The 22858-nt window shown below is 38.7% G+C and overlaps 2 protein-coding genes across 7 annotated transcripts in view; one reads left to right on the top strand and one right to left on the bottom strand.

The window, feature by feature from the left end:
- The first annotated feature begins 635 nt into the window (after positions 1 to 635).
- SYT16 (synaptotagmin 16) overlaps positions 636 to 22858 on the top strand; it is a 298663-nt gene continuing 276440 nt past the window's right edge. For 3 of the 6 annotated variants that reach the window (XM_058293314.1, XM_071213895.1, XM_071213893.1), the window contains exon 1: positions 800 to 923. In XM_058293314.1, coding sequence (XP_058149297.1) covers positions 911 to 923 — 13 coding nt within the window. In that variant the 5' untranslated portion in view covers positions 800 to 910. Of the gene's footprint in view, positions 699 to 795; positions 924 to 22858 lie in introns of those variants that run through there. The other 3 variants (XM_071213896.1, XM_058293313.2, XM_071213894.1) reach the window with 3 other exon arrangements.
- LOC101445776 (THAP domain-containing protein 5-like) lies at positions 18656 to 20513 on the bottom strand. The gene is given in 2 exon segments (XM_012525621.4): positions 18656 to 19799; positions 20262 to 20513. Coding segments are annotated over 2 exon segments (1038 nt in total). The 5' UTR covers positions 20409 to 20513; the 3' UTR covers positions 18656 to 18908.

Genomic DNA, 22858 nt, shown 5'->3' with positions numbered 1-22858 from the left:
GAATCCGCCAGAAATTGGTTTCTGGCCTTTATGAAGTTGTATACAATTTTTACAGACAGCGCCAGCTCAGAGCCCTCCTAAATCATGAATGGCTTGTGAAGCACAAAATAGTCCGGACTCACTGGTTTAGGCTGGTCTGCTTCCTTAAGCCTCCACTCATGGTCAGCCAGGCGGGCAGCGGTTTGGCCCATAGTCCGCTGGTAATTAGTTGTTCATCCAGTAAGGATCCAGCCAGCGAGATGGCCATTCATTCATACATACAGGCATCCAGTCATCCATTTACTCATCTATCCACCCACCCGTCTGTGAGAGAGCCTACTATGTGCCAGGCTCTAATTTCACATTGAAGACAAAAAGGACAGTAACGTTAGGCAGCTTGGAGCTTCCAGGGACGGTGTTGAGCGGGTCTCCCGGGAATTCTCGAGCCCTGGAAAAGTGATGTCCGGCACCTGACTGAGCACTTACCCCGTCCTTCAACTAGTTTCCTGCTTTGCTCCTTCCAGCTAGGGCTAAGTGCACACTTAGGTAGCTCGAGGCACGCGTGAGGGTGGAGAATGGGAGAAGTAAGCAGGAATTTCCCGGAGACTATAATGGGAAAGGGATGCCTGGTGAGGCGACCCTAGCGTGGCCGGAGCGTGTTTCCAACTGGCTGCTTCTGGGGAAGGAGAGGAGGGGCAGATGCTGTGAGCAAGGGAGGAGTAAGTCCCGCACCTGGACGCCGCAGCCCGCCGAGGGCGGGGGGCTGGAGGCGGCGGCGGGGCGCTGGGCGGCGCGGCGGGGGCGCGCGGCGGGAGGGGCTGTGCGCGGCGCGGCCTCCGAGCGCGCGGGGCCTGGCGAGGCGCGCGCGCCGGCCGGGCTCTGCGCCCGCTCGCCCAGCGGCGGGCCGCACCTGGCATTCCCTCGCCGGACCATGGCGACCGACAGTAAGTGCGTTCCGGCCGCGGAGGTCCCGGGCAGGCAGGCCGCGGCGCCCAAGGGTGGGAAGTTCCCAGCTTCTGTCGCCTTCCTTTGTGCCGGGCTCACGGGAGCAGCTGCCCGGGTACCCCATTCTGCCCGGCGGGCCCTTGCCGCTCTGTCCAACACCTTCGCTGCCTGTCAGGACTTGAGAGATGCAGGTGGCCCTGGTGGCCCGCCCCGGCGGGGGGAGGGCGGGGAAGTGGCCGACGCTAGGTAGAGAGGGCCCTGTGAATAACGTCTGCCCTTGCAGCCCATGGAGGCTGTACCCCCAGGTTCAGAACCAGCCATTAGGGAACCCTGCCACGAAGGTGCCGCGAGCCCACGGCGCTGTGCGTTTAAGGTTCGCCCTGAGTTCTGGCTCAGGTTTGCGCGCCTGCCTTCTGGGGATAAGGGTGACTTACACTGCTCTGCTGCCCAGTGGCCCCACTAGGGCCATGCTCCCAGCAGGCAGTGGAGGGCTGGCCGGAGACAGCATCTGTTGTGCTGGACAGCGAATTAGATGTGTAGCGCGTGAAAACGTCGTGTGATAATAGCACTGAGTTGGCCTGCTTTTGGCATCTTGGCACCACTGCTTATTGGCTCAATGTTTTTGGAAAGGGAGTCACGTCTGTGAAAGCTCCTGAAGTTAGATGTATCTGGATCGCGATACATGTTAATGGAGCTTCAAAGGGAATTTAGATAAAACCACCAAGTCACACCTGCCCCAAAACTAGCCTGTAGGAAGCGTGGAGTCGCAAGCCCCTGCCCTGAACCCTGTTACATGCCAGGGGCTCTTCAAATATTTGAATGAACGGATGAATGAATTATGTACTGATTAGAGAAGTCCTTTGGTAGGCATTTTTGAGTGGTGAGAAGGGACAAAGATGGGAAGATGGGGATCAAAATTTCTGCAATATTTTATTATCTTTTAAACAAACTATTATCCCAGGCAAGAAGACAATTTTGTTATGGTGCAGAGAGAAAGGGTTTTGTTGTCAAATAGACTTATATTTTATAACTCTGGCATTCATTAGAAGTGAGACCATGGCCAGTGCCCTCAGTTTCTTTATCTTTCAAGTCAGGATAAGTCTGTCAATTCTCTTGCAATTTTGGCAGAGTTGGTTCTCAGTAAAGTGGTTCCTTTCCCCCTCTTTGCCATCATTTTATGTGTGTAGGTATCAGTATGCCCCTCCTCCATTAAATAAACAAATGTAGATCAGGTGTTTATAATAAAATCAGCTCATCTGGGCCAACTCACCCTTTTTCTCAGCCCTGCGCATTTACTAAAACTTTGGTCTGGTTCACTTTTTTTTTTTTTTTTTTTTTGTCTAGGAGAAGAAATTATGGATTTAGATTTTTATTAACAAAGTAAGACTCAACAAAGAGGAAGATAATTAGATTTGGATGTATTCTTGTATTTCTTAAAAAGAACAAAGGTTAAGGGGCTTTAAGATCTACAGGCAATTTGTGCACCACACAAATGCAGTGTGATGGAGCTCTGTTATTTAGTTTCTTATATTTTGAGTAAAGATGATAGATACTGTTGATGTCCTAAAAAATGCTGATGATGCTTCTGTCCCAATTTATTTAGATAAATGTTTCTTCTACTTCCTTACATGGCATGTACAACTCTAACAGAAAAATCAAACTTTATCTCACTTATTTTGTTTATGGAAAAATTATGATGATATTTGACCAACTTAATTTGTGAGCTGATTTTTAGATGCAGTCTCCATTGTCTTCATTCTCAGCGGGGATGAGTCTGGAATACTGAGAGGTTTTCCAAATGCAGAGGTTTTTTTTTTTTTTTTTGTCTTTGTTCTTATTCAGAAGTAATGTGTCCCTTCTCTGGAAATGAAGAGAAGGGAAATATTCTCAGCCTGTGACTTGAAAAATTCCCCCTAAAGCCTGACCAAGTTCTCAGCTTAAAGTTCTACAGCCCTCTTATATTTAGCATAGAGGTGATCCTGGGAAACTGTAGACCCAGGGATTCTCCTGGATATAGAGTCTTTTGGTTAACTCTGGTTCTCAGTCCTGGCTGATATAAGAATTAGTCCAAGAGTTTTAAAAAATATTCTGACTTAAGTATTTTTTTTTTTTTTTAAGTAGTAGGTTGCAGAATTTAATACCCACCAGAATCACGTGGAGGGCTCCTTAAAACATAGACTGCTGAGTCCACCCCCTGAGTTCCTGATATAGTAAGTCTGGGATGGGGCTGAAACTGTACATTTCTAACAAGTTCCCAGGTGATTGATGTTGGGACCCTACTTTGAGAACCATTGCCTTGAAGTATCTACATGTGATTCTAACATGTAACTGAATTAAAGTTATGCACTAGTGCCAAGTGTTCGTATCTTCTCTGTTTCTTACGCTGATTTACCTATCTCTTCATATTACCTCATAGAGTCCTCCTCATCTCTGTAGCTGAGGGAATAATAGGTGAAAAGCAGGTAGTATAGCACAGTGTGAAAATCCCTTCTTCAGCCGTCCCGTCATACGCCCCTGTGCTGTGGTACAATGGCCTCATTGAGACATATCAAACCTTGGCTCAGTGTTGCCTGAGGGATATAGCTGACTGCTTTTTCCACTTTTCTCCCCCAAGAAATTTCCCCTTGAGGGAAAAATTCATTCTAAAATTAGGGAAAATCTTAATGCTTTATTCCAGTCATTTCCAGAAGGATTCCAGAAAGATCTTCTTTGTGATTGTGATATATAAATGTATCCAAAAAAGGAGAGATCTTTTAAAAATATTAGGCTGGCCACTGGTAATGTTTGCAAAAAAGAATGTAGCAAAGTAGAAAGAAAATGTCCTTGTGCCCAGACAGCATGCCATCTAAGGATAGATTCCAGAGGAGAAATGGAGAACTTGAGAGCTTCATTTGGGTTTTCAGTGAGCTATCATGAAATGGTAAGAGATATTGAAATATTTTCAGTGGATAACTCAGGTTTATAAGATCTTTAAAGATCAAGAGAGTAGTAGGGGGGAAAACCCCTGTTAGCATGAGCAGTCCTTTTTATTATAAAGTGGTATTGCTTAGGCTCTTTTTTTTTTTTTTAAAGATATTATTTATTTCCCTCCCGTTACTCCCATTGTCTGCTCTCTGTGTCCATTCGCTCTGTGTTCTTCTGTGTATGCTTGCATTATCTGGTGGCACTGGGAAACTGCATCTCTTTTTTGTTGCATCAGCTCTCTGTGTGTGCAGCGCCACTCCTGGGCGGGCTGTACTTTTTTCACGTTAGGGGGCTCTCCTTGCAGGGCGCACACCTTGCGCGTGGGGCAACCGTACACAGGAGCGCCCCTGTGTGGCTTGGCACTCCTTGTGCATGGCAGCACTGCACATGGGCCAGCTTACCACATGGGTCAGGAGGCCCTGGGTTTGAACCCTGGACCCTCCATATGGTAGTCTGATGCTCTATCAGTTGAGCCATGTCCGTTTCCCTGCTTAGGCTCTTAAACCACATCTCATGATTTCCTCAGTAACAAGTATTCCAGATAATTTTGTATTTTGAATAGTAATAAAGTACTTTTCTCTTTTCTTCCATTTATGACATTTGTTGCATTATTAATACTTCTCTTTGTGGATCTTTGGTTTTGAAGTCAGATTAGTCTGTTTATAAGAATAATTTTTCAGGAACAGCTTGGCATGTTTAGGCAATGTTTTATCTATGTAACTATATTATGCTCCAGAAACTGTGGGCAGTTCTTGGGTGGATAAGTCTTTGGGGGCTGTTGTTGATGAGCATTTGTCATCATAAAGAAAACATCTGGTTGTTCGTGGTCCACTGACTGATGGGTCATTTTTGTCTGGTCCATCACAAGCTGATTGGCATTTACTCTACAGGCAATCTTCACCAGCAGCCATTGCTTTCTTTCTACTTATTGGTCAGCAACCTTCAGTCTCCTTTCTCCCCATCCTTCCTACTCCATTGGCAATTTCTACTCTGTACTCAGTCCTGAGGGGATGGGGAGGAAAGGAGAGTAGTGGAGGGAGAAATGGACATAGGTTATCAGCAGATAATGCTTAGGAACTTTTGCCAAACAGTTACTTGAGATGTTTAGGATTTCGGATATCTAGTATTTAAAAGAAAATTGCTTGAATGTGACTTAAAATGGCTCAAATTCCTGAGTAAAATTATTTCCAATCATAGCAAATATTAAAAGTCTTTCATATGATGCCAACTTAAACATACAGATATACTAATAAAGTTAGAAAATTACCGTTTTACGAACATCATAGTAATAATTGATTCAAGCAGTAATCATCAATGGATGCTTAACTATTGTGTGAAAATTTGGAGAGGAATAGACTATTTACATTTTAAAAGAATTTCCCCAGAGATTACTTATTATTTGCAAAAGGGAAAAGAGTAATTTGACAGTGGAGATACCTGGTGTACACCACCTTAACCAAATAATCGTAATTAACATCGACAAATTATCATGTGCTTCCTGATGTGAAGCATTGAAAAAGACACTTCACTTGTGCCAAAATATACAATCTGTTTCTAATCATGAGGAAATACCAGACAAACCCAAACTGAGAGACATTTAAAAAAATCAATGTCATGAAAGGTGAACAAGTCACTGTTTTCTAGGTTTGAGATTAAAGAGCCATGACAAATAAATGGAATGGATGACTTTGGATCACATCCTAAATCAGGGAAAAATGCTACAAAGGACTTTTTTTTTTTTTTGGTAATAATTGGTAAACTTTGAATATGGATTGTGAATTAGATAAGAGCATTTTAAAAAAAGATTTATTTTATTTATTTCTCTCCCCTTCCCTCCCCCCCGCCCCAGTTGTCTATTCTGTGTGTCCATTTTGCCGCATGTTCTTGTCCACTTCTGTTGTTGTCAGTGGCACAGGAATCTGTGTCTCTTTGTTTTGCGTCTTCTTGCTGTGTCAGCTCTCCGTGTGTGTGGTGCCATTCCTGGGCAGGCTGCACTTTCTTTTGCGCTGAGCGGCTTTCCTTATGGGGCGCACTCCTTGCGCGTGGGGCTCCCCTACATGTGGGACACTCCTGCGTGGCACGGCACTCCTTGTGCACGTCAGCACTGTGCGTGGGCCAGTTCCACACGGGTACAAGGAGGCCCAGGGTTTGAACCGCAGACCTCCCATGTGGTAGATGGATGCCCTAACCACTGGGCCAAGTCCGCTTCCCAGATAAGAGCATTTTGTTAAATTTCCTATATTTGATATTTGTAATGCAATTTGAAAGGTAATGCCTTCTTAGGGGAAACATGCAGAAGTATTTAGGGGTAAAGTGTCATGATGTCTGTAACTAAATCTCAAATGGTTTAGGAAAAAATGTATATATGTGTGTGCATTTATTTGTATATGTGTATGTATATAAGAAAAAACAGAATGTGGCAAAATGTTAACATTTGGTAAATCTAGGCATTCTTATATGCTTCTTGCAACTCTTCTGCAAATTTGAAAAAAAACAAACCAAACCAAAAAGCTTTATAAATGACAAGGCTGGGATGCTGATCTGTTTTTTCTAGGAATTATGGTCTAATGTAATTGAATTTTACTTTTTGAATGAACTAATGTTGAAAGATTCCTTATTCTGGCTTGAGATGATAATGTTAACAAAACTTTTTATTACAGAACATTTCAAATACACATAAAAGAAGAGAGAATAGTACAATGAACCCCTATATAACAAGGTTACCCTGCTTTAACAATTATCAGTATTTTGTCCATCTTGTTGCATCTATCTCCTACCTCCCCCACTTTTTATGGGAGTATTTTGAAAGCAAATCTAAGACATATTATTTTAACATTGATGCTTCAGTGTGCATCTGTGCACACATGTCCTGCCCTGCATAGCTCTATGCTATTATCACAATCAAGAAAGGGAACAATTCTGTGATATGAGGGTGATATTATTTAAACATTGTTAGTGTTATAGAAGAGCAGCCTGAGTTCTGAGAAACACATTGATTTGACATGTATGGGTTGTTTTAGTCTGAAAAACTGACTAAGCCTGGGTAATTATAAACAATGTGGAAGAAAAGGTCTAAAAAACTAAATGTTCTTGTTTTGTTTTCTAAACTCCTCCTTTTTTAAAAACAATTCAATTGTAGATGGAAACATAAAGTTGGGTATGGAAATAATATACTGGACTTATTTCCTCATTTGATATCATCCTGAATAAACATTTTTCAAAAGTCTAAATGACGACTTACATACTATTTGAGAAGAATTCCAAATGTTTTAATTTCAGCGTGGCATCTTTGAATTGGAAAGCTTAATGAAGCTTTTTCTTGGCCATGCTGACTTTCTAAATGTATGTAAAAATCAGTCTATTGGTTTGTAATAGAAATGGGCCAGATCTCTTGGGGGAAGTAAACTTCCTTCTGAGTATGGTAGATCTGGATGACATTTGTTCATTTAGGTCTCTAAGATATCACTTAGTAATTAACTACCATTATTTAAAGCATTATGGATTGATAAATCCATGTCCATTATGCCACTTAACAATGATTAGTTGTACATTAAATGATAAAATTCTTGACAGTTCTTTCTAGCAGATTAGGGAGGTACCTGATACATATTACAAATAAAATTTCTTACATAGCTATCATCCATCCTTCAGGGATTATGCACCATGGTTTTAGGCAGTTTAAATTCATATGGACACTGTCTCCTATAGAGTCAATATTCTTATTGCTAGAGTGTAATATTCTTGAGGGTGCTCATTTTAGGAATAAGATAATTCACATTGTATAGTTTGACTAACAATGGAGCAAAGGTTAAGAGACATAAAGTGATTTTATTCATCCTATATGAAAATTCTTCTGGCTAATATAATTATTTCAAAAGAGTCATAAACATAATCTATTACCAATCACAATTAGGTTTTCAATTGGCTTAACTTGATAGAAATTTCAAAAGGTTGATAAACTCATTGTTTGGTGGTATGGTAGAAGAGAGCATAGGTTTAGTTTCAGAAGTGCCCAAGTTTTGAATTCTGGCCCTACCACTCAGTGGCTGGGAAACCTTGGATAAATTGTTTAATTCCCTTGAGGTTTTGGTTTATTCCATTCTGAGGAGTTGCAAGAATTAAATAAGATGGTGTAAAGTTCCTGGCACATAATAGTGATTAAACAAATGTTTGTTCTTCATCCTCTACAAAATTTTCCTCGTAGTATTACCTCATATTACCAGAAAATCTGACATTCAGAAATGGGGTGCCAAAGTCAATGATTCCATTTTCTTTGTGAGGAATATGAAATTAAGACCAAATGATTTATTATATTTTGAAAAGGTTTTCTCAACATTATACCCTCAACCAACACTGACAATCTCCTATGTTCGTATGTTGCCCCACCCTCCCCCCCATTTCTTGGGCAATATTACCCATCCGCCCATCCCTAGCCCCCCTCAAGCCCGCAAAGCCCCACCCAAAGGTAACCCTATGCCCCCATTTTATCCCTTCCTTGTACACATACTTACCTCCAGCTTATCATAGATTTCACCCATGTAGAGGTGAGCTTACATCCTTCCTCTACCCCCTGATTTCCTGTAAGCCTATCATCCAGTCTCTAGCTCTCTGAGGCAGCTTGGTTTACTTATTTCATATCATTGAGGTCATGTAGTATTTGTCCTTCAATGCCTGGGTTGCTTCACTCAATATAAGGTTCTCAAGATTCATCCATGTTATCATGTATGTTTGTAGTGTATTTGTTCTTAAAGTTGAGTAGTATTCCATTGTATGTATATACCACATTTTATTGATCCACTCATCTGTTGATGGGCATTTGGGTTGATTCCAACTTTTGGCAATAGTGAACAATGCTGCTATGAACATTGGTGTACATATATCGGTTTGTGTCCTTGTTTTCAGAATTGCTGGGTCATATGGCAAATCTATGGTTAGTTTTTTGAGAAACTGCCAAACTGTCCTCCAGAATGGTTGGATCCTTCTGTATTCCCACCAGCAGTGGATGAGTGTTCCCATTTCTTTTTTTTTTGTTCCCATTTCTTCACATCCTCTCCAGCATTTGTATTCTTCTGTTTTTTCATAGCTTCCAATCTTATGGGAGTAAGATGGTATCTCATTGTAGTTTTGATTTGCATTTCCCTGATAGCTAAAGATTTGGAGCATTTTTTCATGTGCTTTTTAGCCATTTGTATTTCTTCTTTGGAGAAGTATCTGTTTAAATCTTTTTCCCATTTTTAGAATGGGTTGCTTATATTTTTATTTTCAAGATATAGGAGTTCCTTATATATGCAAGTTATAAGTCTCTTATCCAATATGTGGTTGCCAAATATTTTCTCCCATTGTGTAGGCTCCCTTTTTACTTTCTTGATAAACTCCTTTGAGGTGCAGAAGGCTTTAATTTTGAGTAAGTCCCATTTATCTATTTGTTCTTTTGCTGCTCGTACTTTTGGTGTGATGTTCATGAAGCCATTTCCTATTACAAGGTCTTGTAGATGTTTCCCTACACTGCTTTCCAAAGACTTTATGGTCTTGGCTCTTATATTTAGATCTTTGATCCATCTTGAGTTGATCTTTGTATAAGGTGTGAGATGGTAATCCTCTTTCATTCTTCTACATATGGATATCCAGTTCTCCAGGCACCATTTGTTGAATAGGCCATTCTCTCCCAGTTGAGAGGGTTTGGTGGCTTTATCGAATATTATATGGCTATATATATGAGGTTCTATATCAGAGCTTTCAGTTCGATTCCATTGGTCTGTGTGTCTCTCCTTATGCCAATACCATGCTATTTTCACTACTGTAGCTTTGTAGTATGTTTTGAAGTCAGGTAGTGTGATTCCTTCAATTTCATTTTTCTTTTTCAAAATGTCTTTGGCTATTCGGGGCCTCTTTCCAAATAAATTTCTTAGTTAGTTTTTCTAGTTCCTTAAAGAAGGCTGTGTTGATTTTTATTGGGATTGCATTGAATGTGTAGATCAGTTGTGGTAGGATAGACATCTTAATAATATTTAGTCTTCCTATCTATGAACAAGGAATATTCTTCCATTTATTTAGGTCTTCTTTGATTTCCTTGAACAGTCTTGTATAGTTCTCAGTGTATAAGTTTTTTACATCTTTAGTTAAATTTATTCCTAAATATTTGATTTTTTAATTTACTATTGTAAATGGTATTTGTTTCTTAATTTCCTCCTGATCTTGCACATTATTGGTGTACAGAAATGCTACTGATTTTTGCGCATTGATCTTATAACATGCGACTTTACTAAACTCATTTATGAGTTCTAGAAGCTTTGTTGTAGACCTCTCAGGGTTTTCTATGTATAGGATCATGTCATCTGCAAATAATGAAATTCTGACTTCTTCCTTTCCAAACTGAATGTCTTTTATATCTGGTTCTTGCCTCAGTGCTCGAGCAAGTACTTCTAAGACAGTGTTAAATAGAAGGGGAGAGAGTGGGCATCCTTGTCTTTTTCCTGAATTTAGAGGGAAGGATTTTAGGATTTCTCCATTGTAAATGATGTTGGCTGTGGGTTTTTCATATATACTTTTTATCATGTTCAAAAAATTTCCTTGTATTCTGATCTTTTGGAGTGTTTTTATCCAGAAAGGGTGCTGTATTTTGTCAAATGCTTTTTCTGCATCTATAGATATAATCATGTGATTTTTTGTCCTTCAATCTGTTTATATGGTGTATTACATTGATTGATTTTCTTATGTTGAACCATCCTTGCATACCTGGAATGAATCCCACTTGGTCGTGGTGTATAATTTGTTTAATGTGTTGTTTAATACGATTAGCAAGTATTTGTTAAGTATTTTTGCATCTAGGTTCATTAGAGAAATTGGCCTGTAATTTTCCTTTCTTGTGGTGTCTTTATTTGGCTTTGGTACTAGGGTAATGTTGGCGTCATAGAAGGAGTTAGGCAATGTTCCTTCTGTTTCGATTTTTTGGAAGAGCCACAATGGTTTAGTTTCTCCAGAGATTAAATAGTGGTTGCTTGCAGACTTATGGAATAGTCCTTTGGCTTTATTGGTGGGGTGTTGTAAAGGTTTAGCTCTCTATACATAGTTTCAACCAGTTCTCCTGTTTTCAAGTTTATATTCTCTACTTCACTTTCTGAGATGAGAGTTACCTACAATTCCTGACTCTGTCTGGGATCTACAGCATGATTCAGCTTGCTTATTGTGGCATCTCCTTGTATAGATACCATGCAGAGTGGAAGATGAGTGAGATAGTTTTTAGCTTTCTCCTTCTCTTCTTCCAAAAATGTGTTGATCGTAATCTAGTCTTGTTTCTCCCTTGCTCTTTTTGTCTGTGTTGGTTTTTACCTTAAAAAGTTTTTTTTTTTTTTTCAGTGAGGTGAGGGAATGGAGATAAATGCATGTATTCAATCTGCCATTTTACACTAGATATGACTAGATATTCTGATGTTAACCAATGTTTAAATCCTGGGACAAGCCCTGTTGCTCACAATGTATTTTTTTTATTATTCTCTTTTCCCTTTCTTGCCTTCTTTTTGATTATTTGCACATTTTTAGTATTCCATTCCAATTTATCTATTGCCATATCTTATGTAATTTTTTAAAAAATGTTTGTTCTAGGAGGTATAATATATATACTTAACTTTTTACAGTACATTTAGAGTCAATATTTTACCACTTCAATGTAAGATAGAGCTCTTACTTATCAGTCCCTTTATCCTTCCCATTGCATTTTGTAGTTGCCTTTATTACAAACATTTACATATATTAAAACCCTCAAAAGTTAATATTATATTTTTTCAACAAAAAATTTTAAAGAAATCAAAAGGAGCATAATTTATTAGGTTTATACAGATATTTACTTTTTCTATTGCTCCTTTTTCATTCCTGATATCCATGTTTCCCTCTGGTATCATTTCCCTTCTCTGTGAATAACTTCCTTTAGCAACTCTTTTACAGTAGTTGTCTGACAAATATTTTTCTTAGTTTTCCTTCATTTGAGAACAGCTTGAATTTCCCTTCATTCCTGAAGAATATTTTCACTGGATATAGAGTTCTGAACTGATTTGACTGTTCTTTTATTCGGCATGTGAAAATGTTCTGTCACTTCCTTCTAGCCTCCATGATTTCAGATAAAAAATCTCCTAGTGCTTTGCATTCTTCTCTCTTTCTGGGATTCTGATGACATGAATTTTAAATTTTTTGTTGTTGTCACTCAGCTCCCCAAGTTTCTGTTCACTTTTTTCTCCCTGTTGGTCAGATTCAATAATTTCTATTGATATATTTTCAAGGTCACTGATTCTTTCTTTTGTCATCTCTATTTTCCTATTGAGCCCATCCAGTGATTTTTATTTCAGTTACTGTACTTTCCAGTGCTAATATTTCCATTTGGTTCCTCTTTATATCTTCAGTATTTTCCTGAGGCTTTTGATTTTTTCATTGGTTTTGAAAAAGAGTGTTTGTAATTTCTGGCTGGAGCATTTTTATTATAGCTGCTTTAAAACCCTTGCCATATAACTCCAACATTTTTATAATCTCTGGCTTGGTGTCTGAGGATTGGCTTGTCTTATTTGAGTTGAGGTTTTCTTTTTTTTTTGGCATGATTAATGTGTTTGATTTATATTCTAGACATTTTGAATGCTATATAATCAGATTCTGTTTAAATAGCATATTTTTGGAGACAGCCAGCCTGTTAAAGTTCAAAATTCATGTCCTCATCCACTTTTGTGGGCTGTGGTTTAAATGTCAACTTAATTTTTAAAGCCTTTGCAGTGCTATTCTGGTTTGCCCTGATTGTGCGCTGCCCTTAGGCTAATTTGAAATATTGGTGGTATTCCTCAGTTCTCAAAACTTTTGCTCTGTTGATTCAAGTTGGTTTCATGAATGGACCACTTAGGGTTGTGCTCACATTTATAAGATTCTTTTTATCCAGATCCCTCTTCTCTGTGATCTTCCCCCTGCCTCTAATTGGGAGTGTGTGGATACTTCCTCATTGCTATCCTTTATGTAGTATAGTGCAGGGTGGTTGATAGCACTTCACCATACAATCTCTGTGGCTTCTGTGGTCTCTGTGACAGTGGAGAGGGGAGGGGTGCTGCCACTTTCCTGATGTTATCTTAGTGTAGGGCAGGGATGTCAACAAGGATTCATCCAAATTTCTATAGCACCCAGTGGAGGGGGAGACATTTTATCTCTGCTCTGTTAGTGCAGGACATGGATGATCAAAAAAGCTTCACTCTTGGTGTCCACAGTGCCTGGTGGGGAGGAAGAGGGTTGTGGGTCTTCCATGTGGTGTTCCTAGAGTGGGGTGGGTAGAGTCAAATGGGTCTTCTTCCACATCCTTTGGCTAGAGGCAGTGGTTCTCAACTGGAGATGGTTTTTTCCCACCCAGGGACATTTGGCAATATCTTAAGACATTTTTGTTTGTTATAGTTTTTTTTTTGTGTGTGTGAGTGTGTGTGTGTGCTATTGGCATCTAGCGGGTAGAAGCCAGGGATGATGCTAAGCATCCTACAATGACCACAACAAAGAATTATCTGGTCCAAAATGTCAACAGTGTCAAGGTTGAGAAACCCTGAACTACAGAGATAGGGCTTCTTTTGGAGATTTTTGGGGTCTGCCTATATGTGTACAGATTGCAGGCTTCTCTCATGCTCAAACCAGGATATATAGGATGCCAGCAAACTAAAAAACAAACAAACAAAACAGACCCACAACAAAACAACAAAACACAAAACACAATGAACTCACTGACGGGTCATCCCTTGAGTCCCAATGTCCCAAACATGTTACCCTTTTATCATATACCTTGAAGAATCTCCTGATAGTCACTTTATAGATTTTGTCCAAGGTTTTTAGTAATTGTAGGTGAAGTAAGGTAGACTGTGTTTACTCTGTCTTCTCTAGAACTGTAAGCTCCCTCAAAATTAAAAAAAAAAAATTTTTTTTTGAGGTACCAGGGCCAGGGGATTGAACCTGGGACCTCATATGTGGGAAGTCAGCATTCAACCACTGAGCCACATTTGTTCCCCTGAGTTGGCTTTTTCATTTGTTTTGCTTCTTGTTTGTTTTTTTTAGGAGGCACCAGGAACTGAACCTAAGACCTCCCATATAGGAAGTGGATGCTCAACTGCTTGAGCCACATCTGCTCTGCCCCCCTCAACATTATAATGTATTTTTAAGTTCTTTGGCATCAATCATTCATGAGATATGTAATTTATAATTTATTTTTAAAATAAAAAAAATTTATTCTGTCCCCTCCCCCCGCCCCCTGTTGTCTGCTCTCTATGTCCATTTGCTGTGTGTTCTTCTGTGTTGGCTTGCTTTCTTGTCAGGAGGCACTGGGAATCTGTGTCTCTTTTTGTTGCATCATCTTGCTGCGTCAGCTCTCTGTGTGTGTGGTGCCACTCCTGGGCGGGCTGTGCTTTTTTCACGTGGGGCGGTTCTCCTTGCGGGGCACACTCCTTGCACACAGCAGCACTGTGCATGGGTCAGCTCACGACACAGGCCAGGAGGGTATCGAACCCTGGACCTCCTGTATGGTAGGCGGCGCTCTATCAGTTGAGCCACATTTGCTTCCCTGTAATTTATTTTTGGATAAATTCTTTCCTCTCTGGTTGAGGGTAAGAGTTTTGTTTTTAGTTTTATGTTCAGTATAACCATTATGTGTCTAGGTGTGGATTTTAAAAAAATACTCTTTTCAAGACATTTCCAATCTTAATTCTCAACTTTTGGGCTTTAGTTCTGGAATAGCCCTAGCCATTATTTCTTTGAGTATTACCTTTCCTCAAACTTTTCTTTCCTTCTTAAGCCTCTTTAGACTGACATATTGAAGCTCTTCTTTATTTTCCACATCTCATAACCACTCATTCAATTTCTGTTGCATTCTGGGTAATTTCTCAAGTTTGTCTTCTACCTCAAAAATTCTCTTTTTAATTAGTTCTGCTATTTAACCTATCTATAGTTTTTAATTTCAGTGGTAACAGTTTTCATTTCTAAAATTTTTATTTGACTATTTTTGCAATCTGTCCCTTTTGTCCTAATATCTTATTCCTTCATTATGGTTTCTAAAGCATGCTTATTTTCTCATCTACAAGTTTAATCTATCTGGGGGTTTCAGTTTTGGGGTCTGCTGGTTCATCCTTATGGAGGTTCCTTTTGTCATGTGGTCTGTGATATTTATTTTTACTAGTTCATCTCTGGTGAGGGTTTCCCATTCACCCAATATCTGGAAGTACCTGAATTGTGAAGAAGTCCCTTAGGACAGATATTTTCATGTTGTGTTTGCTGAATCCCTAGGGATTTTAGCGGTCCTGGACCACTTTTTAAATGAACTTTTCATCTCAGGGTTTTTTAAGCTGTGCTTGGAGAAAATCTACAGACATTTACCCTTGTGCAAGCCTAGGATTTCTATTTCTCATGGATATATATATTTTACACTTAAGGTAGAGTATACTTAGCAAGTTTTCTTGTTCATTCTTCAGACTTGAAAGCAGGCTTTGTATGCTCTTGTTTATACTTATAAGATTGTTTTAAGGGACTTTGGGCTTTATCCTGGCAGGGAGATGGGGTTGGATCTTAATTCTTCTTCTTCCTTGTCTCATAGTCTCTAAATCTACCCCAGTAGACTGCCATGGCTCTGGCTTAGACTTTCTCTTTGTTTTTGGAATCTGGGGAATATTATTTAGACCTCAACTACATATTTGAATTTTGTTTATTGGTTATATTTAATCTAGACTTTCTACATGTTTGTAGTGGGAGGGGTGCATTCATATCAACTCTGTATACCACAGGGGCAAAAGTGCCACATTCACATTCAATGTAGAAAGATCACCCATCCATCTATACATCCAGTTGTATTGACATATAAAGACTACTTGCTCCGCTTTTTTCTCTCTTGAAATCATTTCTTAAACACATTGCCACATTTTAATTACCATTAGAATACCTAGAAAATGATATGGTGTTTGCTGTGTTGATATATGGTGACATATAGCCAAGCATCCCTGTAAAGATTGGGATGTGTTGGGTAGCGTCTGTTTCCAAAACATTTGTTTTAGCATCATTAAAGCCTTAAAGAAATCTACTTCTTATAAATCCTGATTTTTATCCCCATTTGCCATAGGAAGATATTGGGATTAAGAGAGACAGTTACGTCATTCGCCATGACTAGACATTCTCTCTCTCTCTCTTTTTTTTTTAAAGATTTATTTTATTAATTTCTCTCCACCCCTCGCCCCATTGTCTGCTCTCTTGTATCCATTTGCTGTGTGTTATTCTGTGTCCACTTCCATTCTAGGCAGCACCAGGAATCTGTATCTCTTTTTGTTGCATCATCTTGCTGTCGGCGTGTGCAGTGCCAGTCCTGGACGGGCTGCACTTTTTTTGTGCAGGGCGGCTCTCCTTCCAGGGTGCAGTCCTTGTGCATGGGGCTCCCCTACGTGGGGAAAACCCCTGCATGGCATGGCACTCCTTGTGTGCGGCAGCGCTGTGTGTGGGCTAGCTCACCACACAGGTCAGCAGGCCCTGGGTTTGAACCCTGGACTTCCTAATATGGTAGGTGGATGCTCTATTAGTTGAGCCACAGCCATTTCCTGGCCACATCCGCTTCCCTAGACATTCCCAGTGGAGGCAGTGTATTAATTTATATCTTCTTGAATGGTAAAAAAACAGTTCATAGCATGACATTTTGAGGAGCACCAAGTGGTATAGTAATGTGTTCTATACTGACCTGCCTTTTCATATCATGAAATAGTACATTGTATATGTTGTCTCACATTTTATGATTTATTTTCTCAATTCCCTTTTAATGGATATTTAGTATTTTTTTCAAGATTAAAAATAAACTGTTGTGAATATTCTTTAACTTGTCTTTTTACACTGTCTTATTTACTTCTAGGTGTGGAACTGCTGAGTCTAAGGGTATGCTCATTTAATATCTTTTTTTTTAATATTAAATACTTAAAATTTATTAAGTTTAAAGAAATACAACTATATACACAGTTTAAATTATTCCTGAATAAACTATAAAACAATGGAAAATTACTAAGGTATATACTACTAAAAACTGAATTTAAACTACTTAGTATTAGCAAAATGCAACATAGAAATACTTAAAAATAGTATATCAACTCTACCAATTATCTGTACATAATTTATGCAAAAACTTTAATAGTTTTCCCTATGGTCACCCAACAAGGACACTTCTAAACAACTTTTTATAATTAGACACACATTCACTTAACATCAATTTTATTAGCCTGATGAAAATAAGTGAAATCTGGCCAAAAATAATCACCATGAATTTACAAAACAATTAGTATTCCATTCGTTGTTCAGAGCAACTAATATATATATATATTTTTTAAAGATTTATTTATTTATTTAATTCCCCCCCCTCCCCTGATTGTCTGTTCTTGGTGTCTATTTGCTGCGTCTTGTTTCTTTGTCAGCTTCTGTTGTCGTCAGCGGCACGGGAAGTGTGGGCGGCGCCTTTCCTGGGCAGGCTGCTCTTTCTTTTCACGCTGGGCGGCTTTCCTCACGGGCGCACTCCTTACGCGTGGGGCTCCCCCACGCGGGGACACCCTTGCGTGGCACGGCACTCCTTGCGCGCATCAGCACTGCGCATGGGCCAGCTCCACACGGGTCAAGGAGGCCCAGGGTTTGAACCGCGGACCTCCCATGTGGTAGACGGACGCCCTAACCACTGGGCCAAAGTCCGTTTCCCGAGAGCAACTAATATTTATTGAGCACCTCCTATGTTCTGGACCAAAAACACATCACCTTCATGAATTCTCAAACCATCCTACAAGATAGGTAATAGTATCTTTTATTTTACAGATGAGAAAACTAAAACTGAGACTAATAGACACTTGCCCATATGCAAGAGGAAAACCATAGGCTGTCTTTTTTAATTATACTGACTGCCTGTTTTAAGAAAACATATCACCCATTTTTCACATGTGTGTTAGTACCACTGTCTTTGTTTTTACATTAATTTTTCTTAAATTCTTGTGTACTTAAGCAATATTTTTATTTATATCATCACTTCTCTTTCCTACTTGTCACCCTAAGGTCTTCATCACATATCTATAGTCTCTTGCTTATAAATTTCATTAAAGTATGCAGAAGTGGAAATTTATATTAGGTATTACTGTATCATTCTGTTATTTAAAAATGACAAGCACACACTTTTAAGAACCTACATCTGTTAAGAAAAAGATATAAACTATGATTTCTAAAATACATATATTTTAACCTCATTTTCATCTTTTTGGCTTATAAATATAACCTTATAAATACAGGAAGTAAAAAGCTTAAATGACATATTAAGATGAAACATCATATATAAGGTATTGAAATATATATTCTTTAAAGTATCTTTCCTAAGAACTGGCCTAATAAATGATTCCTTAGTTCAAATGAATAGAACTATATATAAAAGGAGTGCTTTCCTTTTTAGTACAGATGAATAAGTAGCCAAATGCTCAAACAGCATTCAATAAATATTGAGGGTATTCCAATATTTACTGATAGCGCATTCTAGCCAACTTCTAGTAATATGTAAGTATAATGTTATAGAAAACCTGTCCTGTTAAAAGTGTCCTCATAGAAAGAAAGAGACTACACAGAGATGTAGTAAATGCCCTCCATTACAGATTAGGGACTGAGGTTTAAGCTTGATAAGTAATCTAAGTCATATGCCAATGGTAGAACCAAGTCTGATTTCTAAGCCTAACTTTTATTCTGGGCTTTTTTTTTTTTAAAACCATATCACAGGTTCTCATTTTATTACTTAATCATATTATTTATTTACTATATTTTTACTTTAATTTGGAAAAGTATAAAGGATTAAAACATTTTTTCCTCAGCTTAACAATTCTCTAGTTTTTCTCAAAAATGAGCACTGTAAAAACAGAATGTAGTTCATAACAGAGCATTTCCACTGCTTCATTAAGATAAGTTTATATAGGAAAAAGTTCACTTTACATATAATTTTGGTTTGGCTGGAAAAAGCTTGGTTATAGCTTAAAACTTCTTCATATCATAGTAACTTCATATGTTGTGAAATGGTTTTCTATAATCTTGACATTTTCTTCAGATAGCCAATTTTCCTGTTTCAGCTGCCTTATAAGGGCTTCCAAAGACTTCAATCTCCCTAGAGTTTGTTGCTCTTGTAGCTCAAGAAGTGTTATCTTTGCATGTAGCTTAGAAACCTTCTCCCATAGATGTTCCTTATTTATGTCTTGTCTGCAATAAGAATGTTCAATTTGTAAGACTTCTGTTCCATAGTCTACATCCTTATATAAGGAGTCTTCAATGTCTACGTCTTCCATTTCCACAGTTTCTTGCTGGGCAGGAATAAAAGAATTAATCGTATGTCTAGAATTTTCAGTGGGTACAAAAATGGCAATAACAGATTCCTTACTTGTGTTTAATTCTTCAACTGTTTGCGTAATTGTGCTGAATAAGACTGGATTTTCCTGTGCTGACTTAATTTCCACGGAATTATTTGTAAAATTTGGATTAGCAAAATGATTGGTAGCTATTTCAAGCACTTCCTGTGTTTTCAAAGACTGCTGAAACCTTTCTGAATCTGAAGTTGTCAAAGTAATAGTTGTAGAATTTAGATCGTCAGTAGATGTGTGAAATACACCTACATCTCTATCTTGATTAACTGATGTTTCCAAAGCTGATTCTGGTTTTTCAGAATCTTGTTTAACCAGGTTAAGAGTTAATATATTATTTTGTATATTTTCTGTTTCTGGAGCTGGTGGCTGTGTCAAGACAGTTGAATCAAGTAATTCTGCACATTCAGGGAGCACATCCTTGTTAACTGTATTTTATTTTGGCTCATTTGATGCAAATTGCTCCTCCTTCTTATCCTCCATTTTTTTCTTCTGAGACTTTTTTTTGGAAGAGTCTTTTCCCTAGAAAATAACATTTTCAAATTCTAAAAAAGATGCCCCTTCTAGGCTAATCTCATTATTAGAGCTGGCAATATTGACTATAACTTTGAGCAGTACACTGGCCAAACAGGTTTATTTGGTTAAAAAATATGATCTATAGAAACAACACAAATATACTTTAAGGTACTTTTAAAAAAATCGTTAAGCATATTCAATATGCAAGGTAAACATTTCAGATCATTCAAAACACCATAAAAAATCCTTGCTCATTAAATTAATAACTTTATAACTTATGTGTTATCTTTTGCTTGTTTTAAGCTATGGTTCATGATATTTCATCTAAAATTTTTAGAAAGAACATTACAAGCACAAATTTTTCTCAAATATTTGTTTTTCACCAATTATCTTTCCCTCTCATCCCCTCCATCTGATCACCTGCCTGGCAATCTGCCATCATTAAACCCTTCTCCCTATCTGCAATACCTGATTGTCTTCTGGCAAAGAAAATATTGTTGGAATTGCAGTTTGTTTCAAATATCGAATACCCCATCTGATGTCAAGAGAGTCAGGAGTAAAATGGTCGCTACATAGAAACTGGTATTTACTGGGAATCCATGAATCACGTTTCATATTCTTTAACCATTTTTCAAGTCTTTCTTTGTCATGAAGAGGAAACGGGTAAAAACTTAGCTTCCTGTCTTTATCGTTCCGTCCCCGGCGGTTCTTAGAGTAAACCGCTGCGCCAATAGCGAGGCATCGCTCAGGTGAAGCCTGGGGCGAGAAAACCGGCAAGGAGCGCAGACAGACCCTGCTCACCGAGGCAGGGCAGCGGGTTCACGCCACAGCGCCACAGCGCTTGCGCCGGGACAGGCCCAGGGGAAAGACGCCGCACCCATCCTTAATATCTTGCAAAATTTCCCTTCAGAAACATTGCACCAACTTGTACTTTGATCAGTAGTGCATTGATAATAAAATCTAACATAAAACTTTTTTACAAAAATAAAAATAAAATTCAAAGTATTGATAATTTAACAAAAAATTCTCTCTCCCTTGCTCCTGACATTTGTCCTGTCTCTGTGCACTGATCAGGTGACCTCGGTCAGTATGACCTACTTGTGTTGGTCTAGACATGGTTCACAAGGTGTGGTCACCGGACCAGCAGCATTATCATTCGCTTCCGGATGTCTTGTGATCTTTCTAGTTTTCCTGCTGAGGGCTGCTCTTGTGTCTACATTGCACTGACTCGGGAGGAACTCATTCCATTTTTCTTAATTTATACAAATCCATACCATCCATTTACTCTAAAGGCATTGGAGTATGTGGAAGACTGCCTGATGATTTGGGGAGATGGAAGAACTTTATATCTTCCTAACACAAGTAACTTAAAACTGAACATTAAATGCCCATTCTAAAAACCCTTTACACATCGAACTATTTTCCTTTGCTATACTCTCATTATTTTCTTCTTTTATGTACTGTACCTCCCATTAATTTTCTTTTTTTATAGATCAGTCTAGTACTTCCATTTGTTTCCATGTTTTCTGCCATGAAAACTAGGGTTTTTATTACAGACAATAGAATCCATTCAACTACTTTAAGCAGAAAGGGATTTAACTATTGAGTATGAGGGCCAGGGAAACAAGCTTGTTAGTCACTCAGTCAAATGAAACATAACCCAGGAAAAATACCCAACTCTACCATGGGACTATTCCAGAGGAAATCCTGGTGCTGGAGTTTGCTCATGAAACTAGTGATTGAACACCAGGCCTTATTCTATCATTGCTACAGAAAAATCAGTTACTCCTATAGCCATTCTTTCAAGAAAAGGCCAATGTCTCCTGCAACACAAAGTTTACTTTCATTTTCCAACTTCCATGGGTGGAGTTTGCTTGGTGGTTGTTAGTTCACAGGTGGAACAAAATTTGCAAAGAAGTTTGGGAACTTCTGTCTTTAGATTCCCAGCCTCTTGTGTATAGGAGGGCTTTGCGGATGTGGAAATGTGTTGAGTGAGGCCTCTCTAGTTTCAGTAGTGGGGTAGAGCTTTTCATTTAACATTGGTTGTTTCAGCAGATGGAATTTGGGAGAGGGACATACAGAAAGTATCCTTTGGTTTCCATCTCTCCACAAGTTTTCATCTAGTTCAATTTCATTTCTCAGTTAGAGATGGAATAAATATATGCAGTATCATGTGGATCCAAGTTAATTTTTTTCCATGTGGATTTCACCAATATTTTAAATTACCTTTTATGTTTTCCATGGGGTTGTCTTACAACATTTTAAATCTGCTTTAATTGGTTGATTTGCCTGATTTTTTCAATGGTAATGGCATACTGTTTTTATAACAACACATGTATACATACACAGAGTGAGCACATAAGAGCAGGTGTGTGTGTGCACTGGTGTTTTGTTTGCTTATTCTCTAAGACTAATTTCATTTTAGGTTTTTCAGGTTCTATAAAGTACCCTATGGAGATGTAAATTGATACTGCATCTTATTAACTTAGGGAGTATTATCATCTTTGCAATATTGAATCATCCTTCCTAGGAGCCTGACATATCTCCGTTTATTTATGTTTGTCTTTATTTATTCCATTAGGATTTAAATTTTTTCTTTGAATACATTTTCCTGTAGTCTCAATTAAATGAATATCCAATTAGGTTTTTATTTTCTCTCATGAATTCATTGCAGTTTTCCAGGTGTGCTGTGTGGATTTTCCAGTCACCCATTTCCCCTGCAGGAGTGCTAACTTTTATTGATAGGAACAGAGAAGTGATTTGCAGACAGTGAGAGTCATGTGTAATTGAAAGGCTACTCTCCCATGACTGAGCAGTTCAAATCTGCATTTGATGAAATGTTTGACATTGAGCTTTTCTCTCCTTTCTTCCTGTTTGGAGGCTTTGTCAGGGCCTTGAGATGGAAGGGGCTTCAAATGAGACTCCTTTGCAGTGGTAACTTTGCGCTAGATAGCAGGGCCAGGCTTCCCTACAGATACTGAACCGAATGGGATCCCACTGATCCTCCACTGAGGGTGGGAGGCCAATCCTCGAGACAGGGCCCCAGGCCTCCCTAAGCTCTGGGA

Source organism: Dasypus novemcinctus, chromosome 3, assembly GCF_030445035.2.
Source record: "Dasypus novemcinctus isolate mDasNov1 chromosome 3, mDasNov1.1.hap2, whole genome shotgun sequence".
Lineage (NCBI taxonomy): Eukaryota > Metazoa > Chordata > Mammalia > Cingulata > Dasypodidae > Dasypus > Dasypus novemcinctus.
The sequence above is the reverse complement of the archived record's forward strand: the minus strand, read 5'-3'. Positions and strand labels throughout refer to the sequence as shown.